The sequence below is a fragment of the Uranotaenia lowii genome, chromosome 2 (assembly GCF_029784155.1).
Source record: "Uranotaenia lowii strain MFRU-FL chromosome 2, ASM2978415v1, whole genome shotgun sequence".
Taxonomy (NCBI): domain Eukaryota; kingdom Metazoa; phylum Arthropoda; class Insecta; order Diptera; family Culicidae; genus Uranotaenia; species Uranotaenia lowii.
In genome coordinates, this window is record NC_073692.1 from 179527966 (window position 1) to 179550809 (window position 22844).

At 34.4% G+C, this 22844-nt stretch overlaps 2 protein-coding genes across 2 annotated transcripts in view; one reads left to right on the forward strand and one right to left on the reverse strand.

The window, feature by feature from the left end:
* LOC129744920 (putative inorganic phosphate cotransporter) overlaps positions 1-6170 on the reverse strand; it is a 64441-nt gene extending 58271 nt beyond the window's left edge. The window contains exon 1 of the mRNA XM_055737676.1: positions 5861-6170. Within this exon, the coding sequence (XP_055593651.1) occupies positions 5861-6020 (160 nt within the window). The 5' untranslated portion in view covers positions 6021-6170. The remainder of the gene's footprint in view (positions 1-5860) is intronic.
* Positions 6171-17662: 11492 nt separating this feature from the next.
* Positions 17663-22844, forward strand: part of LOC129745666 (WD repeat-containing protein 81) — a 30646-nt gene continuing 25464 nt past the window's right edge. Inside the window, exons 1-2 of the mRNA XM_055738927.1 lie at positions 17663-17950; positions 18018-18258. Coding sequence (XP_055594902.1) covers positions 18034-18258 — 225 coding nt within the window. The 5' untranslated portion in view covers positions 17663-17950; positions 18018-18033. The remainder of the gene's footprint in view (positions 17951-18017; positions 18259-22844) is intronic.

Below are 22844 nucleotides of genomic sequence, written 5' to 3' on the forward strand. Positions count from 1 at the left end.
ATTCCAGTTGATTACAACCGCGAAAGTGAACATAAATAATTATAAAGTGCGCTGTATCAAATGGGATAATCTCGTGGAAATTTCACACACCGGATAGATACGAGTAGAACCAAAACGGCTTCAGAAGTCCCGGTTGCAGTAGGTTGCGGCATCAAAACATTACTAGCCCCTTTCCTGTGGGGTAATAATGAACAAGCATTTTACGCCCAGAAGGGGCAACTTAAAAATAAGAGCACCGATGTGGTCTAGTAAATAGGCTGGCGCGACTCTGGTTTTGGTATTCCAGGCGTACTGGGTTCGATTCCCTGTATCGGCAAAAAAAACTTTTGGGTTCGAATCCCAAAAGTGACCGACAGGTAAGAAGCATTTTCTTTTATAACTGACTATATAATAAGAATGTTCAATCAGTTGCCAACTGGCCAGGATGCCAGAATACCTGTAATTAAATTAGCCCCTTGACTCGTTCTTCCAAAATATACTTACTTACACCAACACAGTACATGCACTCCATAACAGTTCATACAAAGCCATGGGGTTCGGGTATGGTGTACGCGTTGCATTGGAGATTTGTCGAACTTAAAATCTAAAGAATGCACGTGAACACATACTTAGACAGAAACTGCGATGAATCCGCGCACACATGGTGGATAACCAACATACATAAACATAACTTAAAAATAAGAAAATTATATTAAAATGAAGATGCGAACCGATCATTAATTTTTGGATACTTCTAAAAATTATGCATTGAATAAATATTTGTTTTAGTTGTTAGTCTGTGTCTTATTTATTCAAGAATTGGAGCAAAGAAATTAGATCCAATCTAGTGAAAAAACTGGCAACCCCTCTCGTGTTCCATTGACTGTCAAACTGCGTCAAATTGGGTTAGATCTCATCAGTTTTGGACGGGGGTGACATCTCTATCCTTTGTCATTGATTTTGACAACCATCAAAATTACGGGCCCACGATTTTGTGGGCCCATAACAAACCTGACATTTGCTTTCAAGGAACCAGACTAGATGTCAAATTCAAGAGAATTATGAATGATTGCACACTTACACAACAATCATTCTGGTTCCTCATTGATCGAAATTTTGACTTTTTCAACTCTCTAATGCTTTGAGAGGAAATCACCATAATCGTTTTTCCCGATGGATTGAAAAAAAAAAAGATTCTTGTTCGCAAGAAGAACCACATTGCCATCCCCCTGGTTTCGGACCAATCCTTATACCAGTTCTAAAAAAAGACGAGTTGAAACTGGTATAATGGGCCACGAAAACGATTTTTTTGGTCGTAATTTGGCACAAAACCGGCTGTTTGGCCCACGAACACAGGTCCTCTTAGCATAAAAAACTAAGTAATTGTGTTCAAAATTACCCTATAGTGGTAACCTGTAGTGGTAGTATAACTATATAGGGTAAAGATAAATGAATAGCAAGATAGAGAAACATAATATAGAGTAGAAAAGAGCATAATGGGCACCTCAAGGAAAACGATTATTTAACCTTGCAACACAGATGTGAGTTGCCTCACTGGATCGTGTTTTATACGCAAAATAATTTGAAAATTAATTCTACGGTATTTTTCACGTAAACTGAGCTTTTGATGCATCCCATCGATTCTACGTGAATCTGGAGTAGCTATTTTTTTTTCCTCATGAATTTCACGTAAAGTCTAAGGGACTGGCTTTTGAATTCAATTGAGGAATTTTCTCAAACTTTTGGTTGTAATTTCTTGTAAGAAAAAGAGCTGGCATCAATCAGCTTGTTGAGCTTTGTTTGAGTTGTAAACATTGGGTTGAACGTTTTTCCGTAATTCCATGATTTTTAGGTAATTTTGTGTTTTTTTCGGAACCTTATCAACAGTACTGATGCTAAAATTTTCACGCCCTTGTAGATCGACAGAAAATGGATAAGTCAAAGCAATAAAAATTTGATTCCAACTGAAAGAAAATATTCTTCCTCAGGTCGAAAAGTGGTACGATATAAGAAATTCTGGCACATCGAGAAGGAAGAACTTCGTGTGTGCTGGAACGAATACTAGAGGGTATAGCGCACGCATTGAAAATGGTGAGTTATTTATCATTTAAAAATGTTTTACTATTATTGAAATAAGTCATTTTCTTTTTCAGGATTTTGGAAGCCTAAGTGAGCTGGGCCGCAAGAGCTATTTTTATTTCTTTTATCACAATCAACAGAGAGAAGAAAAAGCCATTAACTAAATCAACAACAATTTCATTTTCAAAATAAAATCATATTATGCGTTCTTCATCTTCACATCGTATCAAAGTCACTTGAAATTCACGTAAGTTGTAGCTGAATTTCATAAAGCACGAATTCTTATTGATGTGCGTTCATCTGTTATATTGGTCGAAACTACGTGAAAATCAATTGGATAAAAATTATGTGTGTTTCACGTAGCTACGACGTGCGGATTATTTTGGGTGTAACACTAAAGAAGTTCTGTTGGAGGCCTGTTGGAAATTTTTAAAATTGATAGTGACGTTGCAAAATGCTTTTTCGAAAAGTATGTCAAAAGCTGAAAATCAGACACTGCGTGGAGTAATTTGAGAACCCCCTGGAGCAGAATGAGCTTTCCTTTTAAATATATGCTTGTAAAGTGTACATTAGTATAGCCTTTATTTCCCAACTTCATAGAAACCTAGCTCCCACCCTCAGTTTTAATCCATTAAAAGATAAAACAATATTAGCAAACTTTAAGATTATCTCAATTTGGACTCTAAGGCAACCCTCAAAGATCATTAAATTTGTATGAAATTTTCTATGCATTAAAACAAAATTATCAAAAAAAAAAATCATAATTAATTCTGGCAACATAGTAAAACCACACAAACTTTTGTGCGTCGAGTTTTTAGTACACTTCAAAGCGTTTTGACGCACGTGAAAAAAGTTACTGGGATTCAATGTTTGCTTTTACTTTTTTCATAAATTTTCACATAAAACAATGAGAAGGTAACAAATCAGAATCCCGTGAACTATATCAACATTTCTAAATTATTTGATATCTTCGATATTTTCTTTTTATTTCATAATATTGGTAAACCTTTTTGAAATAAAAATTACAGCCTCACAGTGCTGCTAGATACTAAATATGACTGTTTGAGTAACATTTCAAAAAGTAAAGATTTACTTCAAAAGATAAAAGTGTTTACAATGTTACAGTTTTGGTCATAGCTTAGAACCCATAAAATGTGGTAGCTCGAATCACTTTAAATAGATGGAAGACTGGAAACCTATTGGCAAGGCATGGCTTTCGGAATCAGAAACTCAGATTTTGTTTTTTAATGCACATTCAGAACATAGAATTCGTTTTTCATATCTGTAGGGGAAAATGAGGATACTTGATCCCTGGGGATACTTGATTCCTTAGCTATATCTCGAAACTGGAATGTCTTACAAAGATCAAATGTTCTAGGAAAATGTGCCAAAATGAGCAAAATAACAATGCTTGTAGTTTAAAAAATTTTAACAAAATAATTGTTTGAGTAATTGAACTTTGTTTGAAAAATTTCACAAAATGTAAGTTGAAGATCTTTTTTCATCACTTTAAAATGTTCCTTACATGGGAAAATTATGAAAAAAATATTTGTTCCAATGTATCAATCGTTAGAGCGAAAAATGAACTTCATAATGCCATATTTTCAAAGCAATGGAAAACTCTCAACTTTTTTCAGAAAAAGTTTTCTAAAATGTTGATTATGGGTTCAATTGATCCCCCTTCCAAATGGCATATTCTTCTTCTGAATTGATCGTTATGATTGCTGATTACGAAATTACTAATATTTATCCAAAAACTAATATTTATCAAACAATTGTCTGAAGAAAAGAGCAAAAATAATTAATTTTCTCTTAATTATAAAAAATAGCGCCTTTAAGTATGCAATGCTATTAGCGTTGAGACAAAGTTATAGAATTTTCTTCTTATGTCTGCTATTAACTGTGAAATGAGAACAAACATGACCAAAATAGTCAATTAACATTCTATCTTGGGGTTTTGTTTGATTTTTATACAAGGATTAGGGCTTCCTGAATAAAAGATCAAGTCTCCTTCAATAGGGGATCAAGTCTCCCCTAACTTCAGAAAAATCGCAATTTTTTTACTCCCACGAAAATGCTTCTAGTTCATCAATGGGTTCAAGTATCGTTCTAATTTTTGGAGCATAGAAATTTGAAGTTACAAGCTGTCAGAAAATGTCAAAGACGGCGAGTTGCTAAATTTTTCCAAAAAGATATGGTGAAAATAAGAGAAGGGGATCAAGTATCCTCACTCTCCCCTAAAGTTTTCTCATGCCAAATCACGAGTTAAGAAAAATATTTGGTCCATTTTGCCGAAACGTTCGCGAGCCAGGTTTTTGGACCAATTTGTTCATACACAATTCTCTTGTTTATTTCTTCATCTGAAATTGCTTTAAAAGAACTAAATAATTAGTAATGAAATTTCAGATTTGGGTTAACCCATAAACTTTGCAAATTATCTAGTCAATTTGGATTTGGTGGCCCAAAATTTTTCAAAATAAAAAAAAAACTTTTTCTGACACAGTCAGAACTCGGGGAAATTGATTAATTTCAAAAATAAAAAGTTGCCTAATGAAACCTTATAAATATAGAAAACCTTACCATATGTTTTTTCATTTTATCTTTAATAAGAAGTTATGAAGCAAAGAAAAAAGTGTCCCATGCATGATACCCCACACTTCCCTATTATTCATTGATTGGGCAAAAACATCATAGTAAAAACTGGGCATCATCAGTCCATTATTAATTTCTGATTCCTTTATTGTTCAGTAAGTTTTAAATTTTCATACACTTTGTCACGTGACCTATCGTCTGAATCAAACCATATGTTTTGCTGATATGTTTATTGCCTTAAAAATTGAAACCGCTTAAATACCAATGAAAACGAAATATTTTAGCACCATTCGCAAAATTGATGGTCAGGGACAAATTTTTTAACTAAACAAACACGAAACGTTCCAACGTGTTTGGGTCGTGAAATCCTTGCACTTATAAGCAAGCAAGCAGCCTCTTCCATAGGCACTTATTTTGCAGATTTGAAATACATATTCAAAAACAACTTGGCGATATCTGTTCGTTCGGTCAAGCTACTATCGGCATGTGGGTGGTTTATGCCTTAGTAAATTAGCGAACACTACAGTGGGTTATGTTCGATTTTTTTCCGAAAAAAAAAATTGAAAATAAAAAAAAGCTTCTTCATTGTGGAATTCAGTCTCGTATTGAAAAGCACTCTTACTGGCTGAAGTCAATATTTCATAAAATAAGCCCACTGTACAGTGGCACTGAATTTGAGGTAATGAATGAAAATTAAATTCATTTTCTGACTGCTCGAAACCGGAGTCCGGGGGTTTTACCACTTCAAAGAACTTGGGACAATGTTTGATGACAGACAAGGAATGCTCGGATGGGCATGGGAGACTAGCTAGCGCCAGTCAAATCTCTCTATCTGTTTGGTTTCATGTAGAATGGCAATGGAGGAGGAATCCTTTGAACTGGTCTCACTTCAAAGGCAACCAGCTACGAGTCGGTATCAGGGCTTCAAAATAACCGGGAGTTAACTGGCCTGTAGGAACAAACTTCCGAGAATTAAGCCGAGATTCTGGGAATAAATTGATCCAAAATTGACTAGAGTTGTCAATTAAGGTGATCCAGAATTGTTATGAATGTTTGAATTTGAAACATAACTGTGTGCCAATAATTTGAAGTTTAGATACAGTCAAAAGCTGAAAACCACCACTTTATTATCTTAACGCTTCTAAAACACCTCAGAATCAAAACTTTAAACTGATTTCTAAAAAGGAAATAAGTAAGTTATAATACCTACCTTTGGTTAACAGCTGAGTGATTCGTCCCTTCTCAGTTTCGCCTCCAATTATGGGACTATATCCTCCTGAAATCCAGGATGGCCCCGCGAGTGGATCACTACCTTTGGAAGTCCGCCGTTTGTCCAGTAACGGTTGCTTCTCTCCGTTAATTTCAGTCATCTCACAAGATTTCTGTATTCAGGTATTTTACACAACACTCCTATCCGGTCGTTTGGCCCACAAACTAGGGACTGATTTCTGATTCTCGAACCGTTAAAAGATGAGGCACTAGTTACAGAATCGTAGATTGCCGCTCACAAAATAAACAACATCACTGATCCGGATAAGCTCCAGTCGTCGTCGTTGAGATACACGAAGATATGGAACTACTATTAGAAATGCTTTTACTCTCATCAAACAACAACAATAACAACAGTGTGCAACCTAGTGCTCTACTTTGTTGGAAGTGAAATATCAGCCTATCAGCACTTTTGACAAACAAACGAAATATTGCAACTGTACTGTCAAAAACATCAATTATATTGTTCTGCTCCTCTTCACGAGAGAGCAAAGAATTCGGTTTAGTTTTGACGGGTTTGAATGGTGTTCATCGAGTAGCCGGATTTTGTCTCAACTGATAAGCCTAATTTTTTATTAGTTTTTTTCTAGGGAGGTTGTTCGTATTCAAATATTTCAATGACGAGACATAAACGCCAGCGGAAACTGATTACGGCTCTTGGAAATCCATCCAATTATTTTCTGTTAAACGTCGAAACAAATGCCTTCGGGAATAATAAATAGAAAAAAGTTAAGAGGACACTGTTTGGGGCAAAATTTCTCAAAACTTCTGTCAATACACTTATTGAAGTATTGATGGTCTTCTATTGCGCTTATTGAAAATATTGTGTGGATTAATGAGGCTAAGCTAGACACTGGTGAGTGATCTCAGTTTTCAATTTGATTCAATTTTCAATCCAGAATTCGATAAAATGACACCTATCCGCGAACAATTTTTACTCCAGATTAGAAAAAGCGGCTCCTACAATACATTTGAAAAGTAAATTTGAAATTTAGCTTCCCATTTTTGCCTAGGTTCAACGATAAACTAAATTTAAGACTAAGCAGGAATCTGCTCAAAGGATGAAATATTAAACATATTTCAAGGCCCTCGATAAGTTTTTAATTCAGTTTTCTGTTAAGCAACGTGCTGGACAGCGATAAATCATTTTACACATTTCACAAAAAAAATTACATATTTTTGGCAAATATATGAAGCTGTCATACTGGATTGTAATTTTTACACACCATGCAAATTTGAAATTTACACATTATCCGAATCAGTCTGGATGAAAAAAAAAAATTATGAGAAATCACACTTGTTGTTTTTCTCAATCAATTTGGTGTCAGCCATGTACAAACTACGTCGAAGAATTTATACGGCTAAATCGTCGTAAAGAATCGAATGTAAGTTGGTCATTATTTAAATCTTTAAACAGCAACCTAACAATTTATTATGTTTATTTTTTCTAGATTTCGGATTCAGTCAGCTGCTTGCTGTCGGTGCCACTTGGAGGAATTGTTTGGCAAAATCTGAAGAGAAGTTTTCAAACTACAAAAAAAAGTTTTAAATCTTCATTTTTATAAATAAAAACACTTTAAAAACACCAGCATTTCATGCGGATCCAATCATACATAAAAGTAGCGTCCTTAATCCATATTTCTTGATTTTACACATTTTCCTTTTTTAGGCGCTTTTTATTTTACAATTTTTCCCGTTTTAAACGCTTTTTGTATAATGTGTAAAACACACAAATTTCTGCTCCTTAAAAGAGGTTTTACATTAATGAGCAACAGTACCTTCACACATTTAATGTGTTGGTGTACTAAGTTCGATAATGTATGAAATTTCACACACTAATGTGTAAAATGATTTGTCATTGAAAGCGTTCAGAACTCAATAATTTTCCCAACATAGTCCTATTTGGATGTTTCACCAACATTTTTCAGTTTTGGGAAAATCATCCTTAAAAACGACCATGTTTGTTGACCGGCTGCAAGGAATAGTTAAAGAGGGCAGCACGGCTCAAGAATTGGTACAGACTGCGACGTCACAGTCACGAAAAATCTTTAAATTTACTCGGAAACTTGTCTTTTTCGTTGATAACTCGGAGAATCTACTACAAATTTTCACTTTGTAAGCTTTTTTATTCTAGAAGGATTATTGTTCTTCAAAATCGGTACTAAAAAAAGCTGTATTTTAAAGTAAATTTTCTATAAAATAGACTATTGAATTTCGAGAAATTGATGAATTTGCCCAACTCAAATTTACAAAACTTTTGAATTAGATCAACATATTCCATGAAAATGTTCAAATCAGTTCAGTTCTAGCCCCTTATTATAAAAAGTAATCAAAAAAACAATTCTTACTATCGAAACCAGAATTTTTATTGGTATTTTAGAAAACTGAGTTAACAATCAGTTATCGATGTTAAGTGTTCTATGTACATGTGAATTGTATATGGTGACCCGGTTGGATAAAAATTATGCCGATCAGTTGAACACACAATAATTACCAGCTAGATCTTTCTAAAGTTGATTTTATTCATTTTTGCACGTTTTAGCTTCAAAATGACATTGCATTCAATAATAAAATAAGAGAAAAACATAATGCAATCATGAATCGACAAACAAACTTCATAACATAATCAATTAGAGGCCGTTCAACACATTAAAAAAAACGTGTTTTTCTTTTAAAATTTCTGTCATTCTTTTATAAATTTTCAATATAATCATTTTTGTGATGTCTCGAAAAAATTTAGCTCTCAGTGCCACCTTATTCAAATATTCCTTGAACAGGCAGCCGGTTTTTTGTACCAAGAGTTTTTGAGGTTATTTATCCTGACTCATCTGTACACGCAAAGCAAGTGTGCGTAAGGAATGTCAAAAACAATTCTTTTCGACGTTCATTTTGATATAGGGACAGGGCCTATACACAGAGATCGAGGGGCCCGGGACAACTTTTTTCGGGGGACCCCTATGAATCGATTTCTTTTATGTGCCAACACAGAGAATTCATAATATTTTAAACTTAGGTACAAAGAAACTTTAATTCAGTTCAGTATAACCATTAAATAACCATGATGTCAGCGTAGAAGGCACTTTCTGGTTGCTTCAAATAAAAATTATCAATACATACACCAAAAATTTGCGGAAGAGGTAGTAACCAAAAATATTAACTGTGATTAGAGCTTTTAAATGCAAAATTTAATTCGCAATTCCTTTGATAACTTCTAAACCATGGGTGGCCAACACTTTGAATAGGCGGCCAAATTTGAGAACTGAGCTTCGTCTGCGGGCCAAACAAATTTTTAAGCACATTTTTTTTTCTTTTAATTTTTATTTATCTCGCGAGAGCTTTCATTACGTCGTATGAAACAAAATGTTAACAAATAGTTTTATTACGAAAAATAACAAAAACTGACATAAACTAGTCGCAATTTTATTCCATTTAGAATATTTGCAGTATGCTCATCATATTCTATATGTGAAATACATATTCTAATGTTGTTTTAATAACTTTTGCAGCAGTTTTCTGTGAATTCTTAAGATGTGTCATACGGCGTTATGAAAGTTCACGCGAGACATACTTTTTTGAACATATTTTTGTTCAAAAATTATGAAAAATCACAAATTTAAAGTTTTTAAAGTATTCTAAATTTTTAAAGAATTTAATTTTGGTATTTCAATCGCTTTTTTATGTATGAGCTCGTAAAAATAAACGACTTTGAAATTAGTAAGTTCAATTTTTCAAATTTAAATCATGTTATCAATCAAAAATTTAAAATTATGCATATGTTGTTGCCTCACACTTATAATTTTCCAAGAGTTGATAATAAATTTATGAATTGAAGGATACTTCTCTTTGTCCAAATTTGTTTTATAAAACTCTTCCAGACCAACCTGATGAAATTCATCCTGCTCGATATCACAGCACATTTAACAGTGTTTTATTAGAAATAAGACTAGCAATAAAAAGCTAACGTTAACGGGAAATGATGTTGTAGTTCCACAAAAAATACATTCGATACATTCCAAAATCCTGAAATCTAATCTCAAATTCCAATACAGGTCCGATATAACTTCAACGTGGCTATCAATTTGGTGATATCTAGCGTAACATTTGATAAGGGCGAAACTAGCAGTTAGCTCGAAACGAGAAAAACGCGTTTGAAATTTCGGAATATCTAATCAAAACCTTTTTAAAGAATCGACCACTTTTTGACCAACAAAATCGAAAAATGTGCATTATATTCACTTTTTGTGCGTTGGTTATCAAAATCTTTAACTTTTTTCACAAAATTTCAGAGATTTTCGAATTTTGCCTTTTTTTCTTTTCGTTTTCAGTTACGCCTGCAAGTTTCGCCCGTCGTTTTTGTTTTGGTTTTGAAGTTACGCCCATAAGTCCTACACGCAAAAACTAATTAGGCCGTTTTGTCACACACGGTCAACTCAGTTACGCCTGTTGGCCCTACACGAATAGAAAAATTGACCCCATTTTGAATAGGCGTAACTTCACGTTCCAACGAAAATGCATCAACAGGAAGTTTCGCCCAAATGAATATTATTAATTTTTTGAAAGTTTTAATTGATTTTAAGATGAAACCGCGTTAGTTAGGTAAAGTGCAACCGCGTACATCCGGAATGAACGTTAACTCGATTTGTTTACATTTGACAGTTTCGCCCTTTTGAAATGTTACGCTATATATGTATTTGGGTTTTTTAGCTGTTCAATAAATTTATACGTGAAATAGTTCCCGCATATTTTTGAAGTCCAATGAAGCGACTATCAACTGCCTCCAAAGTAATGAATTTTTATTTGATTAAAACTTTGAAGAGCGAGAATTTTAAAAGGAAACGGAAAATCGTTTTAATAAAATTGACATTTTATAAGGAATATTCAAATATTATGATCTTGCTCTGGTTTTATAAAATAACATATTTCTCCTTTCATAACATTGAATCTAATCAAAGCTTCGAGGGCCACAAATAATCCCAAACTCAATTTAAATTCTTTGGTTAAGAAAAATTAAAAGATAGATAATAAAATGTTTTCATTTCATCATTGATTGCTTGATATATGCTACATCGAGGGCAGAATAATATTTCCCTCGTGAAAAAGGGGAACATCAAAAAATTAAAACATTAAAAAATAAAACATATGAATTCAATTACAATTACATGTAGTTTCAGTTATGAGGGTTCGAAAATAATATTCAAAACCATCAATCAGATTTATTCAAAACAACAATCACTAATTATTGATAGTTAATATTTTAGTATGAAATTACAAATGAATGTTACTTTAATTTATCGGCCTTATCAGTGAAAAGTGATGTTCTTTTTAGTGGGGACATCTTAAGATTATGATTTTTTTTAAAGATGGATAGAACGTTAGCTGGAATGAAAGATGGTGAATATGAGCGAGTAGAATTTATTCAGATGCATTATCATCACATACAAAATTTTTGCCAATTTTTTTCAACAAGCTTGAGCTTGAGCTTGAGCTTAGATAAACCGTACATTTCAGTAGTTGCTACTCCGTGATTGACAAGAACCACCAAAATTGTACATAGATCCAAATAAATGGGGCTTGGGATTAGCTTACCATTTTCTGTGTACACGTTTCGAAGGTTCCTTATCTTATATGGTCAATAACGGCGCCGGCCACGTCCTTACGGTTCATTGGGGAAAGGGAAGGATTGTTAGTTCGACTTCCGTTGCTACTAGAGACCGAATACACCTCTAAATCTCCACGGTCGTCACAGGAAGGGTGGTTTGTTAGTGGGGAAGGTAAATAAGATCTGGATTCCCCTTGGGAAGGGATGTGATCAAAGCAAAGTTAAATATTTAATGATCGTAACGTCACACACTATCGAGTACATCGCGTTTTTATTTAGAGCAAATACGTCCTAACGTGGCATTGTTATACACGTACAATGTACTTATAGCACCGGTGCGACTCACCAATTTTACCGCGTGCTGATAACTTCAAAACTTTATGACGAATTTAAAAAGTTTCAAAGAAATTCATTTGTTCAAAGTTAAACCCTTTCCATTCAACATACTAAAAAGGAAACATGTTTCTTAAAACATGAAACTTAAAATTGATTTCAGTCTATAACTTAAATAGAAACAAAAACTTTTAAGATAACAATGCAAAACAAGCTACAGCAAGACTAAAACTGAATTATATATCGCTATTTAAAAAAACAGAACAAAAATCTGTAAAAATATTATGAAAACATTTGTCGTTCCATTTTCGCGAGATTAAAATTGTTTTTGTTTCAATAGAATATCAATAAAAGTTTTAAATTTAACGGATTTCAGTTCTGTCTAATTTCAACACTTGTTGGAAATTCTATGTCTCAATCGGTAAAATATTCAGTCACATGCTAAGATAAAATTCAAATCATTCTACAATATTTTTTTGTCTTCAAGTATTTCATTTGTTGCCGTACTAATAAAAACTTTTAATTTCCTATTATTTGTTTTTTTTTTCAACCCTTTTCGTACCTATGCGTTTCGAATAAAATCTCTGAATTGACGTTTTACATATTATCTTTTAATATTGGAAAGATTTGATATCTGGCATCCCATCATTCAAGTGAATGCATCGATGTAACCGCAACTCACTTGTTCATCGATTTTACACAAGCTTCATATGAGCTTTTCGTTAAAAAAAGCTCATCGAGAAACGAACCATGTTACTGTTTTCAATTGAGTGATTTGTATTGAACATCTGATGCCGATTTCGTAATTATTATTTTAACTATCGAGAACGAATATAACAATATAATATACTTATCTTAGAATTGTGCATGTAGGTACTTTCACGGTGTAGAAAACAGGCTTTTTAGAATATCGATAAACATATCGATAATTCGAACAACGATCGACATTTGCTGAGCTTTTAGGAATAGCCCATACGCGAGCACCACCTACTATAAAAATTTATAAGCTTTGAAAAAAGCTCTCTTCAATGGCGTCATCGATTAACCAGTTTTAAGAACGCCGCACAAAATTCAACTTTATGCACTATTTGAAGCAAAAATTGAGTCGCAATTGCATGCATTTCAAGAACACTAATATCACACATTGAATTGTTAGAAACAAGCACTTTTTATCACTATTTTCACACGAATTTTTCATGAAATTATCAGCCGATATAAAACCGTGACTGCAATCAAGCAGTGCTCCCAAGAACCTTTTGCCAATTTTTTTCAACAAGGCCGATAAATTAAAGTAACAATCATAAATTTCGGTGATTAATCTCTTCATAAATAAAATTGAAATGCAATTTAATAGTTCATAATCCGAACCATATCATATTTCCAAAGCATGTAATATCGTATTCATGCAATGCCCTTAAAAATTAAAAATAATAAAGCGGATTACAATTTTGAATCGAAAATAAGATTCTCATCAGTTCAAATATTGAAATCAGATTTTTTGAAGAAATAGTGCTTCTAAATGTGTCAAAAGGTGGATTTGAAAACATAAACTCAAAATGGAGATTCAATGTTCAAATAACAGAAAACAGTTTTCAGCATTATTGAACTAAATAAGATGAAGATTCCTTTTAAATGACACGAATGCCAAAACGTATGTAACGTCACAAATAAACAAAAAAAACACTTTCAATGTGAATTCGGGTGCTGAATCCGAAAATGAAATTCAAAAAAATCTCAGTAGAAGTCATGGTCAAAATTTGAAATTTTGGAAAAATAAAAAAAACTGATATTCAAATATCGCGGACTGTAAAGCACTAACTTGAAATCTCTTTTTGTATATTGAAGGTTAAAAAATTTGCTATCGATCATCTGAACTACATTTTTGCGTATGATTAACACGTCGAATACCACAAAAAACCGTTAAGCCGAATATTCGGTTTAGTGAATAGTTTCCTTCGAATATTTATTTTTACAATTCATACCACAACAGATTTGTTAAACTTTTTAAATGATGAAATTATTAATAAAATATCAAAAAGTTATGTTGAAAAAGCTACCCAAAAACTTAAAGTTTCAGTAAAACATCTGATGTGTCGCCGTATATTTTTCACCGAAGATCGTTCAGAAGAATGCTGAAAAGTATCGCCTAATGCTTCGATTCTCGATATTTCCAGATTTTTTTCATCATTTCGGGCTCACCGATAAATTTTAAATAAATAAAACTTTCCAGATTTTTCCCGGGTATATTCAAATTATTAACTTAATTTTAAAAAAAACCTCAACTTCCTCTTTGAAAAGCTTTAGTTTTAAAGTCCAAAAACGATTTTTTAAAGTAAATCAATAGATAGATAGATAGATTTAAACGCTGCTGATGTGATTCGATGAATATTTTTTGTTCAAAATTCTTTCACTGCCCTCTTGTATAAATTAGGAATAATGTCATGGTTTGATACGTTGTAAATACTTACGAAATGGTTTATTAATTCTGATACGACTATGGAAATTTCAAATGATCGATAATCATAGAGGGCAAAACAGTGATTACTAGCGCTTTGAATATAAAATTAAATGACGGTTACGTTTTTTGAGGCTGCCTAATAATTACTTTTTTTGTAAATGATAAACTTTGATTTTCCTATTAGCTTCAACTTTTGTGTTCGATTGATTCTTCACACGATATGGAAATAAATAATTGTTCAAAAACAACAGTTATTCTTTGTATTCACGGTTAATGAATTATGTTCAACAAGTTATTTCGTGAGACGGTATAATATGAAAATCTAATATATAAAGATGAGTTTGACTATATATGTTTGTATGCACCTTATACAAATCCACACCGCTTAACCGATCAGCCTGAAATTTGGTACAGTTATGCGTTTGGACCATGGGAAGGTTTTAGTAATAGTTTCGAGCCCCTCCCACCTAAGAAAAGGGACCCTCCCATAGAACTTTCGTTTTTTTTCAAACCAAAAGTCATGGCACCCATTTTTCAGAACCAATTTTTTCCCTTTGGCGGGGTTGTTTTCACCATCATTATGGGCCGGGCATTAGAAACGACCATCAAGAGTTCACGTGGACTGGAAAGCAAATCAAAGCTTGCTGAGCATAAAAGATTTGAAAGGTAAAATTTTGGCGGGTGTTTTTTTTTCCTTCTACTGTTCAAAACACGTGGTACCGGTACGAGATATTTTGATGCAATAATGAGCCTACATTTTGGATTGAAAAATACAACTATCCCGTAAAGAATATATTGACTAAAATTGTAGTGATTCTCAATGTGCTGCCTACCGCCCCGCTGGGGGGTTTTGAGAGTTCACAAGGATATACAGTGAACTGAACAGTCAACAGTTAATTGGCTTCTTCAGCTGAATAACAATTTGGACTGAATGCTGAAAACTAATGAACCGATTTTCATAAACTCCAGCTTTTAACCAACCATTTTCAAATTTTTAGGATTCCTAATAGAGAAAGAAAAAATCATTAGATTCAGAGTTACATATATGTTGAAGGCTGCAATTTCAACGCTTTGATAGCCGCCGGGGAATCTAAATGGAGGATAAGAAAATTGATTAGATAATACAATCTGAGGTTTTTAGTTTTATACCATCCTATTTCATTGGCCAATTTATTTATACTTTTTGATTTATTTTTGGTCATCATTGTGTTCAATTCTACCATCCAATTTTGAAAAAAAAACCCGTTTGGTACTGCGAGTTCAAACAAACAAATTTTAACATTGATCACTCTTCAAAATAATTAATGGAACTCAAATAAGACCATTTCCATAACATTTAAATGGTTTTTTCGGTTCAGAGATGATTTCTTTTCGATAACTCCAAGAAACTTTTAGTGCAACTTTCAACATTTAAGAAAAACAGCGTTAAATTGAAAAAGCGAATAAAGCAAACATATAATTGAAAACATGCCAAATGAGTCTTAAACATGGTTCAACAAGGTTCAGAAGTATTTTTAGAAATTTTTAATTAAATAAAACTTAAATATACCATTGTACAGGGAGATCATCCATCTTGAAAAGTGGGATAGTCTCCAAAAAAGATTAAAGTTTTTTGTGATAGAGAAGAAGGAAATTATTTTGAAATTCAATTCATAATCCTCAAAACTATAAGCTTCTTCTAAAAAAAAAATGAAATCGATAAACACAGTGAATAATCTCAATAAAAACTTTTAAAAGACTTACAAAACCTACGTGGCCAAACATGGGCCCAATTTGTCAAAATGATGAATATAAAGCTTCCAATATTTCGAAAAATCAAACGACTCATTTTGATTAATATCTTTTGTGAACCCGAGCAAGGCCGGGTAAAATCAGCTAGTAGAATAATAAACTAATGATTAATTAATTTTATAAATATTTTATTCAAAAGTATATTCATATTGGCGCAGTGAACTAAAGAGCCGCAGGTTTTATGCGCTAGGCGCATTTAGGAACACTTGCACCTATGTGAATTTTTAAGAAAAAAAAATTGTTTTTTATTGGGTTAACATTAAAGATTTGTTACAACGCCAAACGAAGAAAAAAGTTAGACTTCCAGTAGTAGAAGGCCTACGCTTCTGCAGCAAAGATAGGAAAATAGGTCACCCAAATGGAAAATTTTACTGCAATTTAAACTTCTTACCATAACGACAATTCAAATAACTTCTTTAACTTTAAAAATATTCCCATGGAGTGAAAAATCTTGAAAATTCAAGAATATACCCACTAGAAAGAGTTCAACATTTTTAAAGAAACTCGAGCCTTTTGTGTATTTTATAACTTATTTTCCTTTTTAATAAAAAAAAACCCACAAAAATTCTTCAACTTGAGAATATTTTTTAACGGCTTTCCCCTCCATAGGACCGCGTATGAATGCATGACTTTTTTTTAAAAATAAGTGATAATTTTTTTCTTAAATAAAATAGCTGCAATGGTTTGAAGCCGTTAATTTGAGTTAATTTAATCAATCTGGCACAATATTACAATCTATTGGTTTCAGAGGAACAAAATAGTTCTTCAATCATTTTAGAGTATATCTCGTCAGGTTATCAAAACATACTTATACTTTCAAAAACATTTTTTTTATAACCTCAGAATATTATAAAAAAAAGCCTAAGTGATATGAATATTGATTAATAGCTTTACCATCTGCAGCATCTGGGAAAAAAGAATGATTTATGCTTTGAAAATTTGATGAAATTTTTTGTATGTTCAAAACAAATATTTAAAACGTTGAAGGACTAAGAATATAAAAATACTTTTAAAAAACAAATTTAAAATCTTTTTACTCCAACAATTACTCTAACGAGACTAACGAGACTAGAAATTACCTTTTTAGAGATTGATTGACATCGATTGAATAGTGAAGTTATATTCCATGTTCCATGAGCATTTTTTATGTGGTCTAACCAACTTTAGTTTTTTTTTTTAATTCGTTTATTTGAAACGATAACCAACTTTTAGATGTTGTTCTTTTCACTTTGTGGTTATCAATGAAATTTAAACTGGTGGAAACGATGTGTGTCATGGGATTTTTTTTTATTTTATTTATGACATTTTACCACTTTGTGGCATTCGTGTCTAGTAATATGGAAATACAATTAATCAAATGCTTTCAGACAACTCCTATCCACGTGTTCCATTATAGCATCTCACAGAACGAGAATCAGTAACAAACTATAGTTCCCACTTGCTCTCTGTTATGGTCGGCATCACTCTCCGGAATCAGCTGATCAGTGTACTCTACAATGCCAGTGTTGGTTACACTCGAAACCTCACTTACACACAATAATCCAACTGTCAAACCTCATGATTCCCCTTTCACTTATCAGCAGAAGTGGAAAATAGAAATTGTAATCCTAAAATTTGGCTGTTCCAATATTCGGGTTTTTTCGTTTAGTTCCTCAATCTTTCCGTTCCAAACTAGCATCGTTCGGTTGGTGGCTTTGTGTTGTCTATTTTCGTCAAGGTTTTTATTAGAAAAATAAAAGGTTCTGTTCCGAAAATGTGAATACTTGTTACGGATCCCATCGACTTTGACAGCTGCAACTTTCCTTTATCATCGACGGTTTTCTCTTTTCTATTTGGCGTCTGATTGTGGGGTAGATGAATTGAAATTCATGTTTTTACGGTTACTGTATTCATCAGCTAATAAATGTTCAATTTTAGATGATAAGCGCTGAAAATGGAAGCGCTGGCCCAAGATCTGAGCATTCCGAGACGACAAATTCGTGAAACCAGAAGCACCAATCGATTCCAGGTTCTGGTGCACAAATGTTGGCTGAAATCGATATCTCAGGCTGGCAAAGTCCCGGGAGAGTTTCCTGTCTACGGTCACAGTGGTCCGGATGCTTCGGATTGGCCTCTGACTGGCAAAGCGAGCAGCTGCTGGGAAAGAGTCTACATAAGCGTGAGTAGAGGAAAAAACATAAATAGAAATGGGTCATAAGAATGGGATGGCAGTGGTGTTTATTTTGATGGTTATGGTTGTTATGCTTTTTCCCTACTCGAGGGAATGACGTTTATAATTGGGTGAACCGAAACACGAAAATACGCACACCAACTCGAGCGGGAGCACGTGGGATGATTGAACTAATACTTACGCTCGTGTAGTCGGTGAAAACAAATCGGACGTCGGGATTTGTTTGGATAAAATCAAAACAAAGTCGAAAGTTTGTTTTTATTTTTGGTACCCAGGGGTTTTCGTGTTGTTTGAGCCCATTTGAAGCTGAAGTAGAATGTATCAAACAATACAATCCATTAATCATATATTAAAACTCTTATTTTCGTTTTCCATCAAACGATATGCGTCGGAAAGTTTTGCATTTTCGTATTCTTGTTTTGTTTCGAAGGAATGAGAACAGTTCAATTTTTCGAACTAAGTTCGTATGCATCCGTATCGCTAAATCGAGTGCGGTAAAAACATTACCAAACCTTTCAGTCAATGTTCCACGGAATAGTTTGGTTTCCTTGAAAGTTGTTCTTTCAGGCTTTGTAGAATTAATCCGTAAGTCTCATACATAACTTTACAGTTTTCTTAGTCGAACAATTTTTGTTTCGACGGTATAAGACAGTCGAAACTGCTCAGGATGTTGATTGATGCAACGTGTATCGATATGTCCAATCCATTCCTCAAGGAAAGGTAGAAACAATGAAAGACGATAGTAATCTTCTGGTGATTCAATTTCGAGGTTTCGAGTTTTTGGCATCCTTGAAACGTCAATGTTGATATTCAGTAGGTACAACGACAATAAAAAAAAATTGTAGGTTGCTTCGATTATGGCCATACAATTTTTTATTGCTGGAAGTTGGCTTGCTGCCTTTACCCTAAATTCAAGCAATGAGACAGACAGTACACGAAAAGTGTTGATATGTTTTTGTTTATAAAAGTTTGAACTCCATAACCTTGACCGGCAAAAATAGTTTAGATCTATTTTGGAATCCTTCAAAAAATTGATTATTTTCTCTGATACTTTTTCTCCAGTTCCCCTTGTGAAAAGAATAAATCCTGAAAAATCTTTTTTTATTCCTTTTTTTGCATCATCACAAACAGCAAAGTAACGAACACATATCGACAGTCACAGTCCGCAGTTTAATCAGCCAATACAGAAAAACTCATCGAACGATTAACTTATTTCACTAATTGCGTTGAAACTTTTGCTCGAAAAATTGAAACGATCTCGTTTTGAATGTGATTGCTTGTGTACATGGACCGTTTATTGGGAGCTTCCAAATGATCTTCAAGTATATTATCTGCTTGACTTCGGTTTCGCAGCAATACTCAGAAATTTCCATCATTAGTTTGTGGCACTAGGGGAACAATTGGAACAGTTTCATTACACCTTCTCAGAGCTGAGTTCTGTTGCCCACACAATATGATCGTATCAATTATGGCTACCAATTTCTTTCTGTTTTATTCTATTGTCTTCCCTTTTTGGGTATCCAGCTGAATGTCCCATTTCCTGAATGGTATGCTTGTGACACTCGAAAGATTCATGTTGTTGAAAAACTCCTAGAGCATTTTTCCAGTTTTGAAACTTTTCTGTTACTAAACTTTTCTTCATAAAAACACAAAGCTTACAATACACACTATCCTGCAATCGGGAGTATGCTAACTAAAGGTAAAGCACTAAACAACGAAGTTGGAAGCGAAGATTTCGTCTACCAGAGGTAGGAAACTCGATTTAATCTGTTGACATGAAAATATTTTCATATGCTTCTATCATGCTTTCAATTCTAAATTGTTTTGCGACATTCTGAAAAAGTCGATAGAATTCAAATCTGTTGAAAACGCAGCTTTCAGTGGTAGAATAGAGTTAATCTTTATTCACTTTCTTTGTCATGTCCTTAAATAACTACTTATTACATAAGCGATAGCTATTTATTTTAGGATTGAACGACAGAACAACAAAAAACTTTCGTCTCGCTCAAGCCAACGAGGGCAAGGAAACGTCATTTTGTTTGACCGCTAGCAGAGGCTACGTCGAAAAATCACATAGCAACGCCATCTGAACGTCACATTGGGTAACTATCGTGGATGTGCCAAAGCTGTAAAATGATGGTATCTAAAGCCCGCTTTTCCAACGCTTTAGTATCAACAAACGTTGTTAATAACACCCTGCTCGATTCCTTGAAAGAATCTCTTAAAAATGAGATCCGTGAGAGTATTCTTCAAGAAGTTCGCAATGAACTCAGAGCAAACCTTCTTCCGGTGAACGTTTGCGCAACTCCAGGGCTCAATCCGAGAAATAGGTCGTCTGTGAGTTCAGCCGTTGTTTCATCTGCCCTTATGCGTCGCCGCCGTGAAAAAACCATAGTTGTGGACAACGTTACTGAATGACAACAAAAATTGTTATGTGCTGTAGGTACCGGTGCAGCCAATAATGAAATCGCCACCAACAACAATCTTTATTCAACACCTCCGTCATTTTGGTTGTATCTCTCTGGCATTCTTCCTAACGCGCCCGATGATAGTGTTCTGCGATTTGTTCGCTCTCAACTTGGAACTGATGAAGTTCAGCTCAAAAAGTTGGTTCCTAGGAGCAGAGAAGTCAGCACGCTTTCGTTTGTATCGTTCAAAGTTGGTATTTAGTTCGATTTGAAGGACAAGGCGTTGGCCCTTATTCTGCGCCGCGCGTGACGTGATGATTGTCACCTCACCTCGGAGTCACCGTGAGATTTGTCACCTTATTCCCGGAGTCGATATGGGTAAAGTGACAGAGGTTCATTCTAGGTGAGTGGCCAAATGAACACACCTGTCAAAATGGTAGAATTTAGCTGGTGCTGTTTTGAATTTGCTCTCGCTTCGGATTTTCCGAATTCGTTTTTAGTGTAACGGGTTGGAATTTCGGTTCGAAAATGGCCATCATCGGATTGTACGGTCACAGCAAGCTGCTTGAGGATAACAAACGGACGATTTGTGCGAGGTAAGTAGAAATTTCGCTCATCAATGCTGGGTTCGGATCTGCATGGGTGTTATTGCCGAAAAAACAAAATCAGATGCCGACGGCTCCGAATAATGCCGGTTTATATATTTTCCCCAACCGAGGTTACCACCGTTGCATGCCGGAAATTGCCGATCCGAACAGTTAGTTGATTGTGGCGTACTGATTCTTTACTAATTGATTTTATTGTTATTTTTTAGATTTGGAAAAGTGGTCGCAATCTTAGAACTGAACAAGAACTTACGACATGACATCGCCATCTTCGAGGCTGCGCCACAGGAAAGTCGTATTCCGTCGAAAAAGCCTTCAGCCGATTTTTTATAATACCCGATCGAAGCCTGTGTTGTATGTATCTTAGAAGGCATCACTTCCATCCACATTCCCAAACTACCGACCGACCAAATCAAACTTTCCGATACGAACAGGCCATGACTCAAGAACGGAAATAAGCCGGAAAACATTGAATTTGCGGACCATTTGAGGTGGAACAACAAAAGTAATTTTTGTAACATATGTCGGGAAGGGTTTCGAGGAAAATAATAGTGAAAATAAACGGACTAATTGCTAATATTTTATTTTCAAACTGTTCGTGTTTTCACGTTTTCACATTTTGAAAAAAAAAACAATTAATGAAAAAAAATTATACATATTTGCTTCCATCTTTTCAAAACTTTCATTCTTTATCATTTAACTAACTATTTAAAGCCTTTCATTCCCATGTACATAAATTTTCTGTTCAGTTCCTTTTCATCACAATCTGAAAAAGTACCGACAATCCTCATCGATTGCCGAATTAGTTCAGCGAATCTAGATTTGTTCGTGAAAATTGTTTTTAAAATGGTCATACTTTAATGTTGTTGAACTTTAAGAGCCAAATTATTCCCTGTTTCATAAATTTTTCATTGAATTTCTTTCTCGTCGCCACCTGAAAAGGTACCGACAATTGTCACCTAAAATCGTCACCCGAATGCGACGATTCTCACCCACGGTGACTACGAGAATAGGGTAAGAACTCACAAAGTTCATCCGAAGTGACGTTCCTCACCTAAACCGACTGCTGGAATAGAGTGACTTGGGTGACTCTACTATCGTCACGTCACTCGAGGCGCAGAATAAGGGCCGTTGTCATCCGAAACTTGGCCAGCAGGAATCCGTTTCCGGCAGTTTGTCGATAATTCGCCTGAGAGTTTTTTACCCATTCCGAAGCAGCCACGACTCGATATCAAACCGAACCAACTGACACCATTTGCGACGCCAATTTAAATGGTCAACTGAACGTTGTCAACCATCACTCTGCCGAATTAGAATCCGCCGTCACTACCTTGCCTTCATCAGTACCACCTAGTCCTGCAACATCCGCTAACTCATCTTTGCAAAATCGCTCTATCGTTAGCCGTCAACTAACCGTATACTATCAGAATGCAGGTGGTATGCGTACAGAAACCAATCAATTTCTACTCGCACAGTCCTCATGTGAATACGACATTGTCATGATCACAGAAACTTGGTTGAAAGATGACCTAGCAAGCTCTGAATTAGCTTTGAACTACAG